Source organism: Macrosteles quadrilineatus, unplaced genomic scaffold, assembly GCF_028750875.1.
Source record: "Macrosteles quadrilineatus isolate MER2022 unplaced genomic scaffold, UCM_ALF_1.0 Scaffold_1__1_contigs__length_201487025, whole genome shotgun sequence".
Classification (NCBI taxonomy): domain Eukaryota; kingdom Metazoa; phylum Arthropoda; class Insecta; order Hemiptera; family Cicadellidae; genus Macrosteles; species Macrosteles quadrilineatus.
The window spans coordinates 140,863,121-140,880,004 of NW_026542594.1; the positions used below are offsets into that span (position 1 = coordinate 140,863,121).

The following is a 16,884-nucleotide window of genomic DNA, read 5'->3' on the forward strand; positions in this document are numbered from 1 at the left end:
CAATTTTGCTCGAGTTATCGTGCTAACGACACATATATAAATATAAATCTATAATATTAAAACGAAACAGTGTTTTTTATTTCACGATTCTGAATCAACCACTCGACGGATTTACATGATTTTTGTGTTGAAAGAAAGATAATTTTGAGAACTAGGGAATGTCGAAGCCATAATTTTAGTTTAGGATCCCAGTTTTTTAGAAATTAAGTTTTAATTTTTAAAAAGTCTAGCAGCCGACGCTAAGATTCTAAACTAGCTTTTGGCATAAAATAATTTGCTTAACGTTATGTTAAGCCATACATTTTGATAAAAATGTAAAGACATACTTAGCGTTGACTTATTTATACTATGTGTAATGCTAATCATTGATACGATCAATTCTTCTGTAAGAGGATGACAGATTAATTAAATATACATAGTAAAATACTAGGATGTTCAAAATATTTTTTAAAGCAATCTTTGTAATCTTCGATTTGTTTTAGAGCAATATAATTTGTTTTAAGTAACAGTTGGTAAATATAAACTACTAGCTGTTGTACCCGTGCTTTGCAACGGGAAGAGGACACAAAATAGAAACATTTTAATTTTTACATCTGTTGCATATAGTAGTTACACATCCCCCAACGCTTTTAGAAACAAAATTCAACTTTTATGGCCTTAATAGAAACGTTTAAGTTATGACTTTTAAATCTGGTAAGTAGTGGATACCACCATTTCATCTCCCTTAATAACATATCTTTTTATTTATTATTGACATTTTAAATTTCAATTTTGAAGTTACTACTAATTATTAAATTTAAATGAACATTTTTTTTATTTCACTCTTCTTTATACAGATTAAATCACAAATCCTTCCATCTTCAGTTTCTTCACTCACAATAAATCATTAGCAAAACTAAGTCAGCTGTTATAAACTTTAGAAATATTGCTATGCCTTTTCAATACAGTCTTTTGAAATATTAAAGAAACTATATCTATAGGTACTATAAAAAATTTCAAACAAATAATTTAGCATTAAGACAGCAGACGAAACTAATATGATTATCCAAGCATCAAGGACTAAACAATTTAACAGCAAATACAGTATATGTTTCATTGCATCTCTGATTCTACTCTAAAAAAATATCAACAAACAACTTAATATACAAACCAGTTCTTTTAATCAGTTCCATCGTCCATTGGCTTTACATTTTCACACTTACCATAAAGTCTAGTAACAGATATTTCATTGATTTTAGAAACAAAAGAACACTGTGCACTGCTTAGTTTTGTGATATTTTCCTTGGCTTAATTTAATCAGTGGTGTGGCAAAACACAAATAATAAATGTATCAAATAAAGTAAATGTGAACTGAAAGCTATGTTAAGATAAAATAAGAGTATTTTGTATTACCATTTGATAATTAATTATGGTTACACATATACAACAGATTAAAAAAAACAAAAATCAATGACGTACAGTACAATTTAGTTATTGATGATATTCTTTAGTTTAATTCATGCATAGGTTTAGCAAAACACAATAACTTAATTTACCTAAATATACATATAAAAAACAATGTGATGTGCAAGTTATGTTAAGTTAATCTAACACATGTTAAGGAGTTAGAATTTATTTAAAGTAGCCTCCAAATTCATATAAAATATCTATACATTGTAATTTTCATACTGTTTCCATGAAATCATATTATTAATAACATTATTTTCATAACTTAGACGCTTAAAAAAATCCAAAACAGAGCCGGAGTTAATACAGCAACGGTTATAGAATCTTTTATTATATAATCATTGACATAGTTTTAGAATAAATAATCCATGATAAAAGGTTAGATTAAAATAAACCTACCTCAAAGTTATGGAAAATATTATATTTAATTTCTTTGTATCAGCTGTCTGAAATAGTGAAATTTGCAGTTTAGCAGTTCTTCTTGTTTACATTTAAATGTCAAAGCAAATGTAAACAAACGTTGTTAGTGATCTCATCGCAGCCATGGAGACCAATCAATATTTACTTTTAAAATCTTCACCTCACGACCTTTAAAGCCAAAGGGACAAAGCCTACGGTCAGTATCGAAACGTGAATAGTCCTATAATGGTCCTTGGTATGGTAACTATATTTTTGTAAAATTTTAGCCCAGTTTGTTCAGTATTTTTTGCACCTATTAGTAACACACATACAGACAGACACCATTAGATTTTTATATAATAGTATAGATATAGATGGAACTATGAGGTTATTTTATTTACTCTTATTTTGTCATTGATTATAGAAAATAAGTCAGATTAGTAGAGATAATTAGACCACAGTTTAAAATGTTTGGACCAAAATTAATTAAACCACAGTACAAATCGAGGCTCTGTACACGAGTCTTAATAAAAAAGGATAAATGCAAATTATTTTACTGCTCCACTTTTAAAGGAAAGAATAGAAAAATAACAATGTTTACATATTTTATGAAATCGTGTTCAGTTGTGGTTACGTTTGGGGGTGCCTATATCAGCGCCCTATATATGCTATGGAAGGTAGTATCGTTGACTAGGTCTATACACTTCTCAATTGACTATTACCTTTGACTATTGGATACAGAAGTTGTATAAGATAAAGAAGTGTTGTATTAATAGTCAAAGCTATTACTTTCTCTACTGTATGCTACTTATAAGTTATAATCAGTGTGCGTCTGTGCGAATCGGTTGCAAATCTCACTTCAACGCTTTTTACATCGTAAAAATTGCAGAATTGCTGTTTTAATGGGTGAGGTGAATAAAAGGTAGTATTTGGTAGTACGTACTTCTTTTCGAAGTATTTACTCGGTTTTCGGTGAATAAACATGCTAGTTGATACTAGCCTCTAGTACAAACTACGACTTGCAGGTTAATAAAATGCTAGTTCGTACTACCCCTAGTACATACTACATCACTTAGGGAAAGTAGTATCTACTAGGCTTTTTCGGTGACGCATAGTAGTTACTTCATTTTTATGTAGTACGCTCAAGGGCATGCTTCAGTTTGGTCATTTGCGAATATGGCGATGTTTTTACAAGTTCGTAACAGGAAAACATACCTTGAACGAAGAAATATTGGTAACTGTAAGCAATTACTGCGATTTGAGAAGGCCCCGGGTACGATACGAGCGGCGAGCGGCGAGCGGTGAGCGGCGAGCGGCATGAGCGGCGCCGCTCTGACATCGGGTCTCATTTGGTTGCGTGTAAATTTGTTGAGGGTGGCCACGATACGTCTGAGCGGCGAGCGGCGGTGAGCGGCACCGCTCAGCGCCGCTCATGGTTCCAAGTCAAAACCGATTTTCGCGAAAACGCCGCTCGCCGCTCAGGTGAGTCATGCTTCTGTTCGGCCTAAAATTACAGGGAAACAGCAACAAACATGCGATACGGGTCGATACGTGAGGTGCAGTCCATGGAATGTTTGTGAAATGACCAGCACGGAAGTTTTAAAACACTTCAGTCACCAGAAAAGTATGGGAAAAAATTATGGTTAAGGTTTTTCTAAAAACTTAGTTTTTCTTTAAAGGCAAGCAATTGTCAGATAGCAACCAAAGTTGCAATACGTCTTGCAGGTAAGCATAGTTTACCATTTTATACTAAACTAACTCATAAAACTTGAGAAATTTCATGAGCGTTATAAAAGTGCCGCTTGTATCGTAGCCACCACCGCCGCTTACGTGCCGCTCAGGTTGCCGCTCGCCGCTTGCCGCTCACCGCTCGCCGCTCGTATCGTACCCGAGGCCTTAGTGTTGATTATTTGACCACGAGTTTTTGCCTGGCAATAGTCAAGCTGTGAGAAGTGGAGGGGTCCCTTCCTCTTCTCACAACTTCACCATTGCCAGGCAAAAACGGGGTAGGCCTACTGTCATCTCGACAGAAAATGGAAATTTTACTGCGTAATTTTGTTGATCCAGGTAAGTTGAGCTATTTTTTTTGTTCAAATTAAAATACCTTCTTATTGGTCATAAATAAGTTTTAATATATAATAACAAAGTGATTGAAATAAACGATATTTTTTAATTAGATAGAATATTAATTACCTATTAGGAATTATGTAAAATTGCAAATTAATTGCTTATAAAGTAATATCAATTGCATAGCGTAATTCAAATAATAATTTTTTTATCTTAAAAGGATTCACAATGAAATTAAAAGGATTGTTGATTTTTGTATTTTTCTCTTTTTAGCGAATTTCCCTATAAGGATGTAGCTATTACCGTAGGTTGCATGGTAAGACCTAGGCCCGGGACCGATTTACTTTTTCATTTTGATGTCCCAAGAGGCCAAACACGCCATTCGTTCAAATTTTTAGCAATTACTAGTCACTCAACACGTCTGATACAACTGCAGGTGCTCTCAGGAATGACCAACGGAGTGACGACAAACAGCTAATTATCGCCGCGCACCTGTTTTTACTTGTTTATTCGTGAATCACTCTAGTAAGTACTAGGGGGTAGTACGTACTAGGCAGGTAGTACTTACTACATCACATAGGGAACCCCTAGTACTTCCTACCTAGTTCTAGCTAATTCTTATTCACTTCGATTTGAGCAAATGCTAGAACTATGTAGTACGAACTACGTAGTATGTACTACCTTTTACTCATCTCACCCATTGTAAAATTATCGGATTTAAAATGCATAAAAACATATTTGGTCGTACAGCATTTGTTTAAAGATGATTTTTCACATTATAACTGCAAGAAACTTTGTCTTTTATAAACTAGCTGATCTGAATTGTACATGGTTTTAACTGACTACTGAATTCCCGTACGTAGGACGGGCTAACACCTCGTATATGTAAATATATATATACATATATATATATATATATATAAATATATATATAAACATATGTATAAATATATATATATAAATATATATGTATAAATATATATATATATATATATATATGAATTTGAACGGATGGTGTTTTTTGCCTCTGGGGACCTCAAAACGAAAAAAGTAAATCGGTCCCGGGTCTAGGTCTTACCATGAGACCTACGGTAATAGCTTATTCCCTATATGGGAAATTCGCTAAAAGAAATACCTGTTCTAAAAGTACCAATTTGAGATATTATAGTAGAAATCACAAATTTACGTTAATAAACAGCACATGATGTTTCAGAAATAAAATTTTACTGAAAATATGCATTGAAAATATGCGAACGGTAATTATAGCACAAACACGTAAAAATATAATCCAGAAGTTTTTAATTGTGTGTAGAATACTGTGTAACTAATTAATAGTAGGGTTTTTATCACTTGCACCTCTCTACCTGTGTCACATTCTAAAACATAACATGTGCACCACAAGCTTTTAACCTCACATAACACTCAACTCATACTTTCTCTCATCTAATCAACAACTCAAGAGTAACCACTTACGCAGAAACATTCTACACTTGAACGTGTGAACGTGTAAAAAGTAGGCATGGTAGCTGTTTTATTTTTATCAATTATTTTACACTACATTATTTGTTAATTATTACAGCCATCATACCGTGTTTCATGGCTTATGTACATGATTTACAAGAATTTAAAACCATTGTTTAAAGTATAGTAGGGTTTTCTTTTTGGCTTATTATAAATTCCATGAATTGACGTACTTAAAAACCATACATTTAATCCATATTAGAATTAAATTTAACGAGGGTAAATTAAAACTTAAAACTTAAACTGAACGAATGTTGGTGATCATGAGGTTATGTTAAGCATTAAAAATATCGCGTGACTAATAATTTGTAGAGAAAGAGGACCAAAAACATCAAACCATAAAAAAGTGGCAGCAGAAAAAATACAACGTTGTGTTTTAAATGTTTTACCAACATAGTCACTTTTACGATTTTACTTTGTCATCTACAGTCTCCAAACTATGATTCTTCACAACTGTTCACCTTATATCAACTGCAGTCGATCACCCTAAATGTTAACGCCTACAAGCAATTATAGTGCTGTAGGTATTCAAAATTGTGACATCACGTAACTGGGAAATTCCCGACAACATGTTTATGGTAGTAATTTAAAGTCATAGGAAATTTGTATAGCAAAGCAAAAGGTTTGTAAACATATACTAGCTGTCTGAAATATAAAAAAAATATGTGCATAAATGTTTTTTTTTTACATCTACATCTTAAGGCCTATAAACATTGTAAACAAAGATCTACCAAAATAAATTGAAACATCGAAACATTGTTATTTTTCCACTGTTCCCATCAAAATCTAGCAAAACAATATTTTCATAAGCTAACTTTCAAAAATCAGGAGAAGAGCCTATACTAAGTTATTTGTATATGGTTGAATGGTAAATTAAATTTACAATGTGAGTGTAAGCTGCTAGTTATTTTTAAAAATGAAGTAACAAAAACTGTCCCAAAATTAAAATTACGGATTCCGCATTTCCTTACCCTCAAAATTATCGTTCTTTCAAAATATTGCATAGGCCAAGCCGTTGGCATGCATAAATAAAATACAGTAAATAAACATAAGAATCATTAACATCTATTATGTGGTTGATTTAGAACCCTCGAATTAAACAAAAACCCCTCACGTTTTAATACGGAAGAAGATGATTATAATATTCATTCAAATCTGAAGAGCCTGGTAAGCCTATTGCCTGATTACACAATTATCACGGCTGACTGGCTATGGCGCACTTGTTCGAGGGGATTAGGTGACACTTTTATAACCCACCACAAAACATTTAACAGACATTCGCAATATTATAGGTGAACGCGTGGTGTAGCCGACAGAAGGCGAATGTAATTTTTGTACAATATCTAATTTTATACAAAAATAATATCATTAATCTCATCATTTATCTCTCCTACATTTAACCTTACTGCTTGCAACTATATAATTCACAACCAAAATATTTTGATAAGAAACCTGAATACTTCTGTGATACAGTGCTTGGAAATGGATACACCCAGCGGAAACATGTTCAAACAGATGCAAACCGTTTATTTATTTGACTGGGAATGTTTGAATACTGTATAAAATTCCTTTGTTACGAATTTCCAATGAGCAGTTTGGATATCTCATGTTTGATTGTTGTATTTCTGTGCTGCAACTGACAACTGACTGATTCATCTCATGGGAAGGGATCAGTATTTGTAGTTTACACGAGGTGTTATTGGTGCTTAGCTTACCAACTTCTGGTACTTGATGCCTCCAGTCAGACAATGTATGATTTTTTTGTTGCTTAGAGACCCTAGTAAACTTTTAAAACAATTTTAGCTAAAAATATATAATGCAAATATTTTTCGTTTTGTTTATTTCTATATTTAGTACGTGGGACACACAATCCTAAATCCGCTTCTCACTCATTCCTTTGATTTGGCAATTATATACATATACCACACTGTTATGATTGTAAGAATTTTCCTTTACCTGTTGGCAGTACTAGTACTGCAAACTAACAGCTGGTTTTATACATTTTACCCATTTTACCATTCTGCTTCTTCTGCTTGTCTGTTGTTTATGTTGTTATGTTTATGACATGTTAGGTTATGACTATACATATTAATTGTTTTAGTTGATTTCCCGAAAGTTTGATTTTTCCCTGTTTTGACACAGTGTTTGCAGGATAACCTTTTAATTTTTTAACCTACAATTTTTATATTGGGCATTCTTATGCTTAGATATAAAAAATTTACAAACTGTAGCATGTAAACAGTCATATAATAAAATACCCCCGCCGCAGCAAACCTGCAGACTTAGCGAATTTCCATTTGCCTGATTGGTTAAACTAAATGTCTCCTTAAAAATATCACATTTATTCCCAATTTAAACAGAATTAGTTTAATGAGTACTAAGGTTTGCTGCAACAGGGAGGGTAAAAAAGTTTTTTTTTAATGTTAAATATTAAAAGGTACTACTGTGGTTTAGTAAGAAATTATAGTATTTTCCAAATTTGATCAAAATATGTTCATAAACAAGCAAACAACAACAGTTGACTTATTCTCCATAAGAATAACATGGGAATTTTAAAATTACAATGTTTTTGAATTTTCTCCGTAACAATTAGGCGCATAATAACGCTTCAATATACTAAATTATTTGTTTTTCTAAGCTCTACAAAAAGGTTTTAAAAGAAGTTGTGAAATTTTGTGTTTTTAGGGTCAAAAATGGGAAAAACCTATTTTTACCCCATAAAACCCCCCATAAACCCCCGTTCCCATAGTCCGATCATGCTGGTTCGCGAACTCATTCAAGTTTATCCCGCCTTACACCTTCAAACAAAATTTTATCAAAATCGGACAAAAATTACTCAAGTTATCGTGCGGATGGACACATATATATATCTTGGTCTCACAGTTGATGAAAATGTTAGCTGGAAGCCCCACGTAAATAATCTAAAAAAATATCTATGGTCTTGCCTAAGAAAATTTTATTTGCTAAAGTCTTGCTGTCCTCGATCTATTTTAAGAACTGTTTATTTTGCTTTGGTGGATTCCAAACTGCAATATGGCATATCATGTTGGGGAGGTATTTACCACTCCAGCATTATTCCTTTGATTGTAGCCCAAAAAAATATAGTAAGGTTGATTATGGGTGTAGACAGGCTAGAACATTGTTTTCCCTTATTTAAATCTCTAAAAATCTTTCCACTAAGACACCTCTTTGTTTTCAGAGTACTAAGAATATTTTTTATTAGATCTGGTCACGTTTTAGGAAATCAACAGGTTTATTCTGATAGACTAAGATCTAGAAATTTTGTTGTTACTCCACACCCTTATAATGAGTTTTTTAGACGCTTTTTTAGTTTTCTAGCTCCTAAGTTATTTAACTTTCTTCCAAAGGATATTTGTTTAAGTACTAGTTCTAAAATATTTGTAAATAGGTTAAAGAAGTGGCTTTTTACTTTACCTGGAGTTGAAACATTATTGTCCTAGTTGTTGTAAATGGAAGTACACATGTTTTGATTTTTTTCTGTACTGTATTTTATTGTTATTATCTATCACTTTAATGTTTTATTTGAATCTGTGGAAAAACGTTTATTTCATAGTTTTAAATTGTTTTGATACAAATTTGCCATTATATATGTTTAATCTTTATATATAGCATAATGTATTATTTGTTTTTGTTCTCCAGTACGTCTTTTAGATTGTAATGTTTCCTCAACACGAGAAAATGAGGAACCTAACTATTCATTCTTAATTTGTATTGGTTATAACTATGTCTTGTATTCTATGTAATGTATATTAATTGTCAATTGTTATTTTGTTGTATTGTTGAATGAATAAAGATATTTTGAATTGAATTGAATTGAATTGATTTCCCACTGCGTGTCCCCCCAATGGGGGGAAAGGGTAGAGGAGAGGGAAATATTTTCCATTTTTCCCCATTGGTCTTACAAAAATTTTAATCTTACAGTCAAGTTGAAGAATACGACAAAATTTGAGTTATTTTGATTTTTGGGTAAATGCCCCCCTTATGTATTGTCTGTGGGTAAGTTCTCAGAACTATGGCGACCTCTTGAATATAGGCAATGAAGGATTTCCATTGTTATTAATTAAGGGACAGCTGATTGTTTTATGTGATAGACCCTTGTTGGCCTTAAGTCTCTACTACTCGCCTCATCCATTATTATTATTTACCATTCATTATTTACTGCCCCCCAAAGGAAAAAGTCCAGAGGAGTCATATCTGGACTCCCAGGAGGTCTTTGGATGGGCCCTTCCTTGCCAATCCACCGATCGTCGAAACGAGGCTCGAGGATTTACCCACAAACCACATAACGCACTGGGCCTTTGCTGGAGTTGCCATTGCACTACATAAACATGTCTATTTAAACTCATAATAACAGCTGATTTATGTTCAACAATTAACACACAGAACTGCAATGAAGCCTGTGCAAACAAATGAGGAATGCAAACGGTTAAATTAATTTTGAATAAACTATCGTACAAAATTTGAGAAAAATGTAAAACATTAAATAATGGATGTTAATGCCCTAATGGTGCTCATATCGAATTATACTTAGTTTCTAATAAAGCTTGAGAATTTTAGCTTTAAATACAAATATAAAACATTAAACATAGCCTTTTATATGGTACTGTATCGATATTGACATTTAAAATGTTTAAGTTCTTTTGTGGACACCCTGTATTTTAAATGCATTTTATAATAAATTTGCCAAACTGTTAACAATTACAATAATAGCTACCACAAATAAAGGTTCTTGTCTTTGGTGTATTTCCAAATAATAATTAAAAATTTCTATGACTTGCATTTCGAAAACTACAAAGTAATAAGTGCGGAAAATGTTTAAAGCCCCCAGTTTCCGAGAAAAAATAGTATATCTTAAAAACTGTTAGGACGAGACTTTTGGATTTTAGGCTGTAGATCTGTTTTCCAGATTTAATAGCATCATGCAATCAGTTTGTGGTTTAAGGTAGCCGGGAGCAGCACCATACTAGTCATAAAGTAAAATGAAAAATTTCCAAACGACCACTTAAAATTTATATAACTTATAATAACATAGCAATTTTGACATGTTTTTAATCTATTACTAAAATATCCCATTTATGTCTTCTTCATATCAGCTAACCTAAATACACATTGAATTAGTCCTTAATTTTCTGGAGGCAAATTGAGAGCCAATTTTCACTGAGTCAAATTAAATCAATCAGCCGAATTCGCTTAGTCTGCAAGGTGCTGCAGGCGGTAATAGGGTGTTGATCAAAGTTATTTTACCCATAAATGCTCGCATATTGAATTGTCTTTACTTTCTCTTTATCTCCTTATATATGGAAAAAGTATTGTTTTCGTCAACATTTTCGAGTTTGAGTTTTGGATGAATAAACTCGTGATGGGTTCCCATGAACCCAAAAAGTGGTTTTGAAGTGATGTGTCTGTCTCTATGTGCAGATTTGTATAAGGCTGCAAACCACACTGTGATCCGATTTTGATGAGATTTAGTATGTGGGTACTAACATTGACTTTCGAGAAAAGGTTGACTGATTTTGTTTAATGTTTAGTATTTTATAGTTCTTCTAAAATTCTAAACACAGTTGTACAACTCCCATTGCTGTAAAATGTAAGATTAATGAGTTATTGCAACTGTGGTGGTTTTACCCATAAATACTATACTTTCTCCCACCACTGACTCATGAAGGGCTGTTGTCAAGCTAATGGGAGAAAGTATGTTTCAGATTGTTGTTACCGTGTATTATTAATATTGTTAATGTTAAATTGTGAATATTTCCTATTAAAATCTTTATGTATCTCAATCTATATATACATATTGATTACATTAATAATGTGTTTAATAATAATAATAATAATAATAATAATTTCAATTTCAGTTTTCAATTTGTTTATTTCTCGCATGCGAAAATTTGTTGTACACTGCAGCGCCTTGTATACCTCTCTAGCTGCAAGCTATTTGAGAGGAAAACTCATACTCTATTACCTTATTATACTGTCTTTTATAGGTACATCGTATAAATCCATTTGTTTCATTTTCAAATTAAATAATATTTAATAAACAACCAAAATTTGAACAAAAACATTTTTTTTCTTTTTTTCTTTTTATGTTTTTTTTATATTATATTTGACTCATGAGTTCGTATGTTTTTTAATAATAATAAGGATAATAATAATAACAATAATAATAATAATAATAATAATAATAATAATAATACAATAACCTCTTTTATATTCTGCCATCATGATTTACATTGGATGCTGTGGGTATTAGTTTACTTGGTGAAATCAGAGGTCATTTTAAATAAAATTGTAAATACAGTTATAACAATTTTGTATAACTGGTAATGCTCGAGAGCATTGATGTAAATAAAATTTTTCTCTCGGGATTTAAATTTTACTTTGGTTATAATAGTAATGACAAACTGTAATTCTTAAATATACCTTTTAATTTGTCGTTATATAAAGTATACTGTTGATGTTTTGCGAAAATCTGGGTTTGTAACTGTAATTATAACACAGATTAAAATTTAGTGGTGTGTGCTCTTAAAGTACTAATATTCTGCTCAATAAATGTATTGTACTTTACCGTAAAGTTTATTATGAACAGTAAGTAATAAATCTAATTTTAAGGGTACCATTATTTTTAAATCATGATTAGTGGTTTTATTAGAACTAAAATAAACGAATAAATTCACATCCTTATATCAGTACAAAAATAACATTGAACTTCAAGAAAAAATTTACACTACTTTAGTAGACAAACAATCAAAGTCAACATGTTTTATCGTATAAAAGTAATTTTTTAGCTTCAGATTGGTTTATACTTTCAGGGATGCTATGTAAAAAATGTGAGAAAAGATCAAATCTTTTCAAATAATGAATCAGGACAACCAATATGCATGGTAAAGTATAACTAATAACATGTTCAAATTATACAGTAAAATAGAGCTCGCACGTTGTCGACCATAAGTATGTAGGCTATTTTGCAAACTTCTCTATTTTCACCCCACGCTGTAAATAAAACATGTGATTGGGACTCCTTCCATTTGTTTTGATTTTCTGTAAATATTTTTTTGTTATTTCGTCACCAACATGGCAACCCATAAGGCCCATGTTAATTTTTTTTTAATTCATTTTTGTGCTCATTTTTGAGCCTATTTTAATTTATAATGGGATTCTACAAATCTACAGGAAAATATCTTTCTAACAGTATGCATGGAGTTTCCCTGCGATGCACAGAAACTGAGAAAAAAGGTTTTTAATAAACATGCTTGTCTCCTATAGAATTAGACTCATGTTAAATCTCCATAAGAAAAGTTGAATTTCCATTTTTGACCATTCTCAAAATACAAATAAAACCTCCAAATATAGGACCAATGATCTTTCTTTTGGTACAAACCACGTGTAATTCGGTCCAGTAGTATGGTCAGGCAGCTGTCATAAGTTTTGCAAAAGTGTTTTAATATAGTATAAGATACAAATACTTAGATAAGTGTAGTAACTCATTACCGCCAACAATTTTAAAATTAATATTAAAAATAAGAAGTAGCGACACACATAACTAATAGTTCAATTCTACACATAATGTGTGTGACACGGGAGGATGTGACATAGTTGCGCTTTGGGGAATAGAACGTCATCAAAGAGACAAATGAATCTTAATCACAGTCAGAGTGTAGAGTTGAGAGTTAATAACGCCAGAGTCAACTATAATAGTTTCGTATGGTTGTCATTTCAAAGTAAAGTATTAAAGTATTTGATCTAATCAATTTCGTGTAATCTATCCATCTGTCTACTACAATAAAGATAATGCTATATAACATCCCTTTTTCAGCTGTCTTACTGAGATTTCTACGATTGAGGTCTCATTGTAAAGCCTATAATCTAGCGAAGTGACGAATGAGATAGGTCATTTCCATTAGGGCTTCTCCCTAGCGTTTTTTTACAGTTCCCCTCAAAGATTCAGTGATGCTGACTAAACATTCTTTATACAATGGATTAAATGTGAACAGCAGCTGATTGTTCAGTTGGATTTTCTGTGCGTTTTTTGCCCTCTCGTACTTTATTATATCGACATATAAGAGACGATTAAATCATTATCAGAGAAGGCAGGAAAGGTATAGTCAGAGAAGGCAGTGTACAATCTTATAGGTTTGTGTTTGAGGTTTGAATGGAGTTACTGTACGGCTAAGTACAAAATTGTGTTTATCTGACCCTACAGAGACAAATGTATTAATGGAAATGGATAAGCTACACTTTTAAAACTGTAACCTAATTGAGGTAGCTGAATCATTCTTTATGTTGTAGATCTAAATAAACAAATTTAATTAAATGTAAATTGGTGTTTTTATTTATGGCCTAATAAATGTCTTAGACAGACCTACAATGTTTTAAATTTAAAGTGTAATACAGTACATAATTCTTTATGCCTTGGAACCACCTATAAAATTGAGCAATTTGCTCATGGGTGCTCTCGTACTTTATAATTATGTTGTACCGACGTATCGGAGACGATTTAGTCAGTAGAGTATGTGTATGATGGTTAATAACACCAGAGTCAATTAGTGGAGTTTGATCTCATCAGTTTCGTGACGTAATCCTTCTCAGTTACGAACATTGCCGTCCCAGAGCAGTGTACAATCTTGTAGGTTTGTGTTTGTGGTTTGAATGAAGTTACTGTACGGCTAAGTAAATACATTACTGCACTATAAATAGGTTATATCATTTATAGACTATTGTGTATTAATAGTCAGCTTGTATAAATCACTATTATTGTATTATTGTAGATGGTTTGTACTTACGCCAATAAGACGACTGATCTGGTGTATTCCTTGATGTGGTCAGTCAGCTTTACTGTGCAGATTCCAAAGCTCTTCAGATGAGGGTCTAACAACTGTAATTAAAATCCAATAGCGCATAAATAACCATTTCCGTAAACACAGGATGTCCAGTTAGTAAACAGTAAACTCCGAGAAATGGTTTTATGAGTTAAAATATAACACTAAAATCAATTCAACATCAATTTTTTAAACGCTTTGTTTACGAGATTTGTATTGGGTCACTGGAATTCTACCCCCGAAAATTTACCCCCATGAAAAAACGCCTACGTCATTTTGACGTCACAGGTCTGGGGGTAGATTTTAGGCCGCAAACCTTTAGGACGGATAAATTATTATTTATTTCAATCAACTCACTTTTTACGGGTTACTTAACAGTTGTAATTAATCAAAATTCTAATAAACCTGACACCAGAATTTAACCCCCAGAAATATAACACCAGAAACCCACCCCTGGAAATCTACCCCCAGGAATCTACCCCCAGCGGTCAAATCAGAAATGTCCGACACCGGGAGTCTACCACCGGAAATCTACCCATCGTGGTCGAATACGTTAAGTATCGGCCAAGATTTATTGTTGTAGTTGGTTTTATTACTTGGTAACCTAACCTAACCTAATACTCAATATTAGAAGGTAATGAACGTGCCAATTAATCAAAATCAACTACAACAATGAATCTTGGCCGATACTTAAAGTATTTGACCACGATGGGTAGATTTCCGGTGGTAGAATTCCGGGGTCGGCCATTTCTGATCTGACCACTGGGGGTAAATTTCCGAGGGTAGAATTTCGCTACCCTATCTTAGATGCCTTTAAAATACTTCACTACAAAGGTATTCTCTCGCCATATCAACAGAACACTACTAATGAAATATAAACCCTATTTACAATTATTCATGAATAAACATATATGCAACAACAATTTGGATTAATCTTCATAAAAATTAAAAAAATTACATTGAGTTTCCTAAAATATGAAGATTAACACGTCTTTGCAAACCCAGATTTTCAAGTGCCACAGCCATTAACATAATGAAAACAGAAAAGTATTACCTTTGCCCTATGGTTATTAAAATTACTCCACAATTTTCTGTGACATTAAGGTCTGTATTTTTGTTATAGCTGTAATCATGACGAACATTTTGTTTTGGCTTTGTGGAGAAATTATTTAAGTTGAATGTAATAATCAAGTAATCCATCAACGTAAAACTAAATACAGTACTACTAACTACATACCCCAAGGTCAGTGTAGCTGATGTTAGGTCGGTAAGGAATTACTAGAATTAGAGCTACAGACCACACCAACAATGCCGCCACTATCGGTGACGTACGAGACTGGCTGTGGACATCTCTCAGTAAATTTATTGCTAGTGTCAGGTGGCTCAGCACAGTGAAGTGCGTGGACATATCCTGTAACATAGCAACACTTCTGGGTAGCAGACTGGCTGTGGACATCTCTCAGTAAATGTATTGCTAGTGTCAGGTGGCTCAGCACAGTGAAGTGCGTGGACATGTCCTGTAACATGGCAACACTTCTGGGTAGCAGACTGCCTGTGGACATCTCTCAGTAAATGTATTGCTAGTGTCAGGTGGCTCAGCACAGTGAAGTGCGTGGACATATCCTGTAACATGGCAACACTTCTGGGTAGCAGACTGGCTTTGGACATCTCTCAGTAAATGTATTGCTAGTGTCAGGTGGCTCAGCACAGTGAAGTGTGTGGACATATCCTGTAACATGGCAACACTTCTGGGTAGCAGACTGGCTGTGGACATCTCTCAGTAAATGTATTGCTAGTGTCAGGTGGCTCAGCACAGTGAAGTGCGTGGACATGTCCTGTAACATGGCAACACTTCTGGGTAGCAGACTGCCTATGGACATCTCTCAGTAAATGTATTGCTAGTGTCAGGTGGCTCAGCACAGTGAAGTGTGTGGACATATCCTGTAACATGGCAACACTTCTGGGTAGCAGACTGGCTGTGGACATCTCTCAGTAAATGTATTGCTAGTGTCAGGTGGCTCAGCACAGTGAAGTGCGTGGACATGTCCTGTAACATGGCAACACTTCTGGGTAGCAGACTGGCTGTGGACATCTCTCAGTAAATGTATTGCTAGTGTCAGGTGGCTCAGCACAGTGAAGTGTGTGGACATATCCTGTAACATGGCAACACTTCTGGGTAGCAGACTGGCTGTGGACATCTCTCAGTAAATGTATTGCTAGTGTCAGGTGGCTCAGCACAGTGAAGTGTGTGGACATATCTTGTGACATGGCAACACTTCTGGGTAGCAGACTGGCTGTGGACATCTCTCAGTAAATGTATTGCTAGTGTCAGGTGGCTCAGCACAGTGAAGTGCGTGGACATATCCTGTAACATGGCAACACTTCTGGGTAGCAGACTGGCTGTGGACATCTCTCAGTAAATGTATTGCTAGTGTCAGGTGGCTCAGCACAGTGAAGTTCGTGGACATGTCCTGTAACATGGCAACACTTCTGGGTAGCAGACTGGCTGTGGACATCTCTCAGTAAATGTATTGCTAGTGTCAGGTGGCTCAGCACAGTGAAGTGTGTGGACATATCTTGTGACATGGCAACACTTCTGGGTAGCAGGCTAGCT

At 33.6% G+C, this 16,884-nt stretch overlaps 1 protein-coding gene across 1 annotated transcript in view; it reads right to left on the reverse strand.

Annotated features, from left to right (window-relative positions):
- Positions 1–15,726, reverse strand: part of LOC129001049 (uncharacterized) — a 37,541-nt gene extending 21,815 nt beyond the window's left edge. Inside the window, exons 1-2 of the mRNA XM_054428202.1 lie at positions 15,508–15,726; positions 14,235–14,326 (exon numbers count right to left, since the gene is read on the reverse strand). Of these exons, the coding sequence (XP_054284177.1) occupies positions 14,235–14,326; positions 15,508–15,726 (311 nt within the window). The remainder of the gene's footprint in view (positions 1–14,234; positions 14,327–15,507) is intronic.
- Between the last annotated feature and the right edge of the window lie 1,158 nt (positions 15,727–16,884).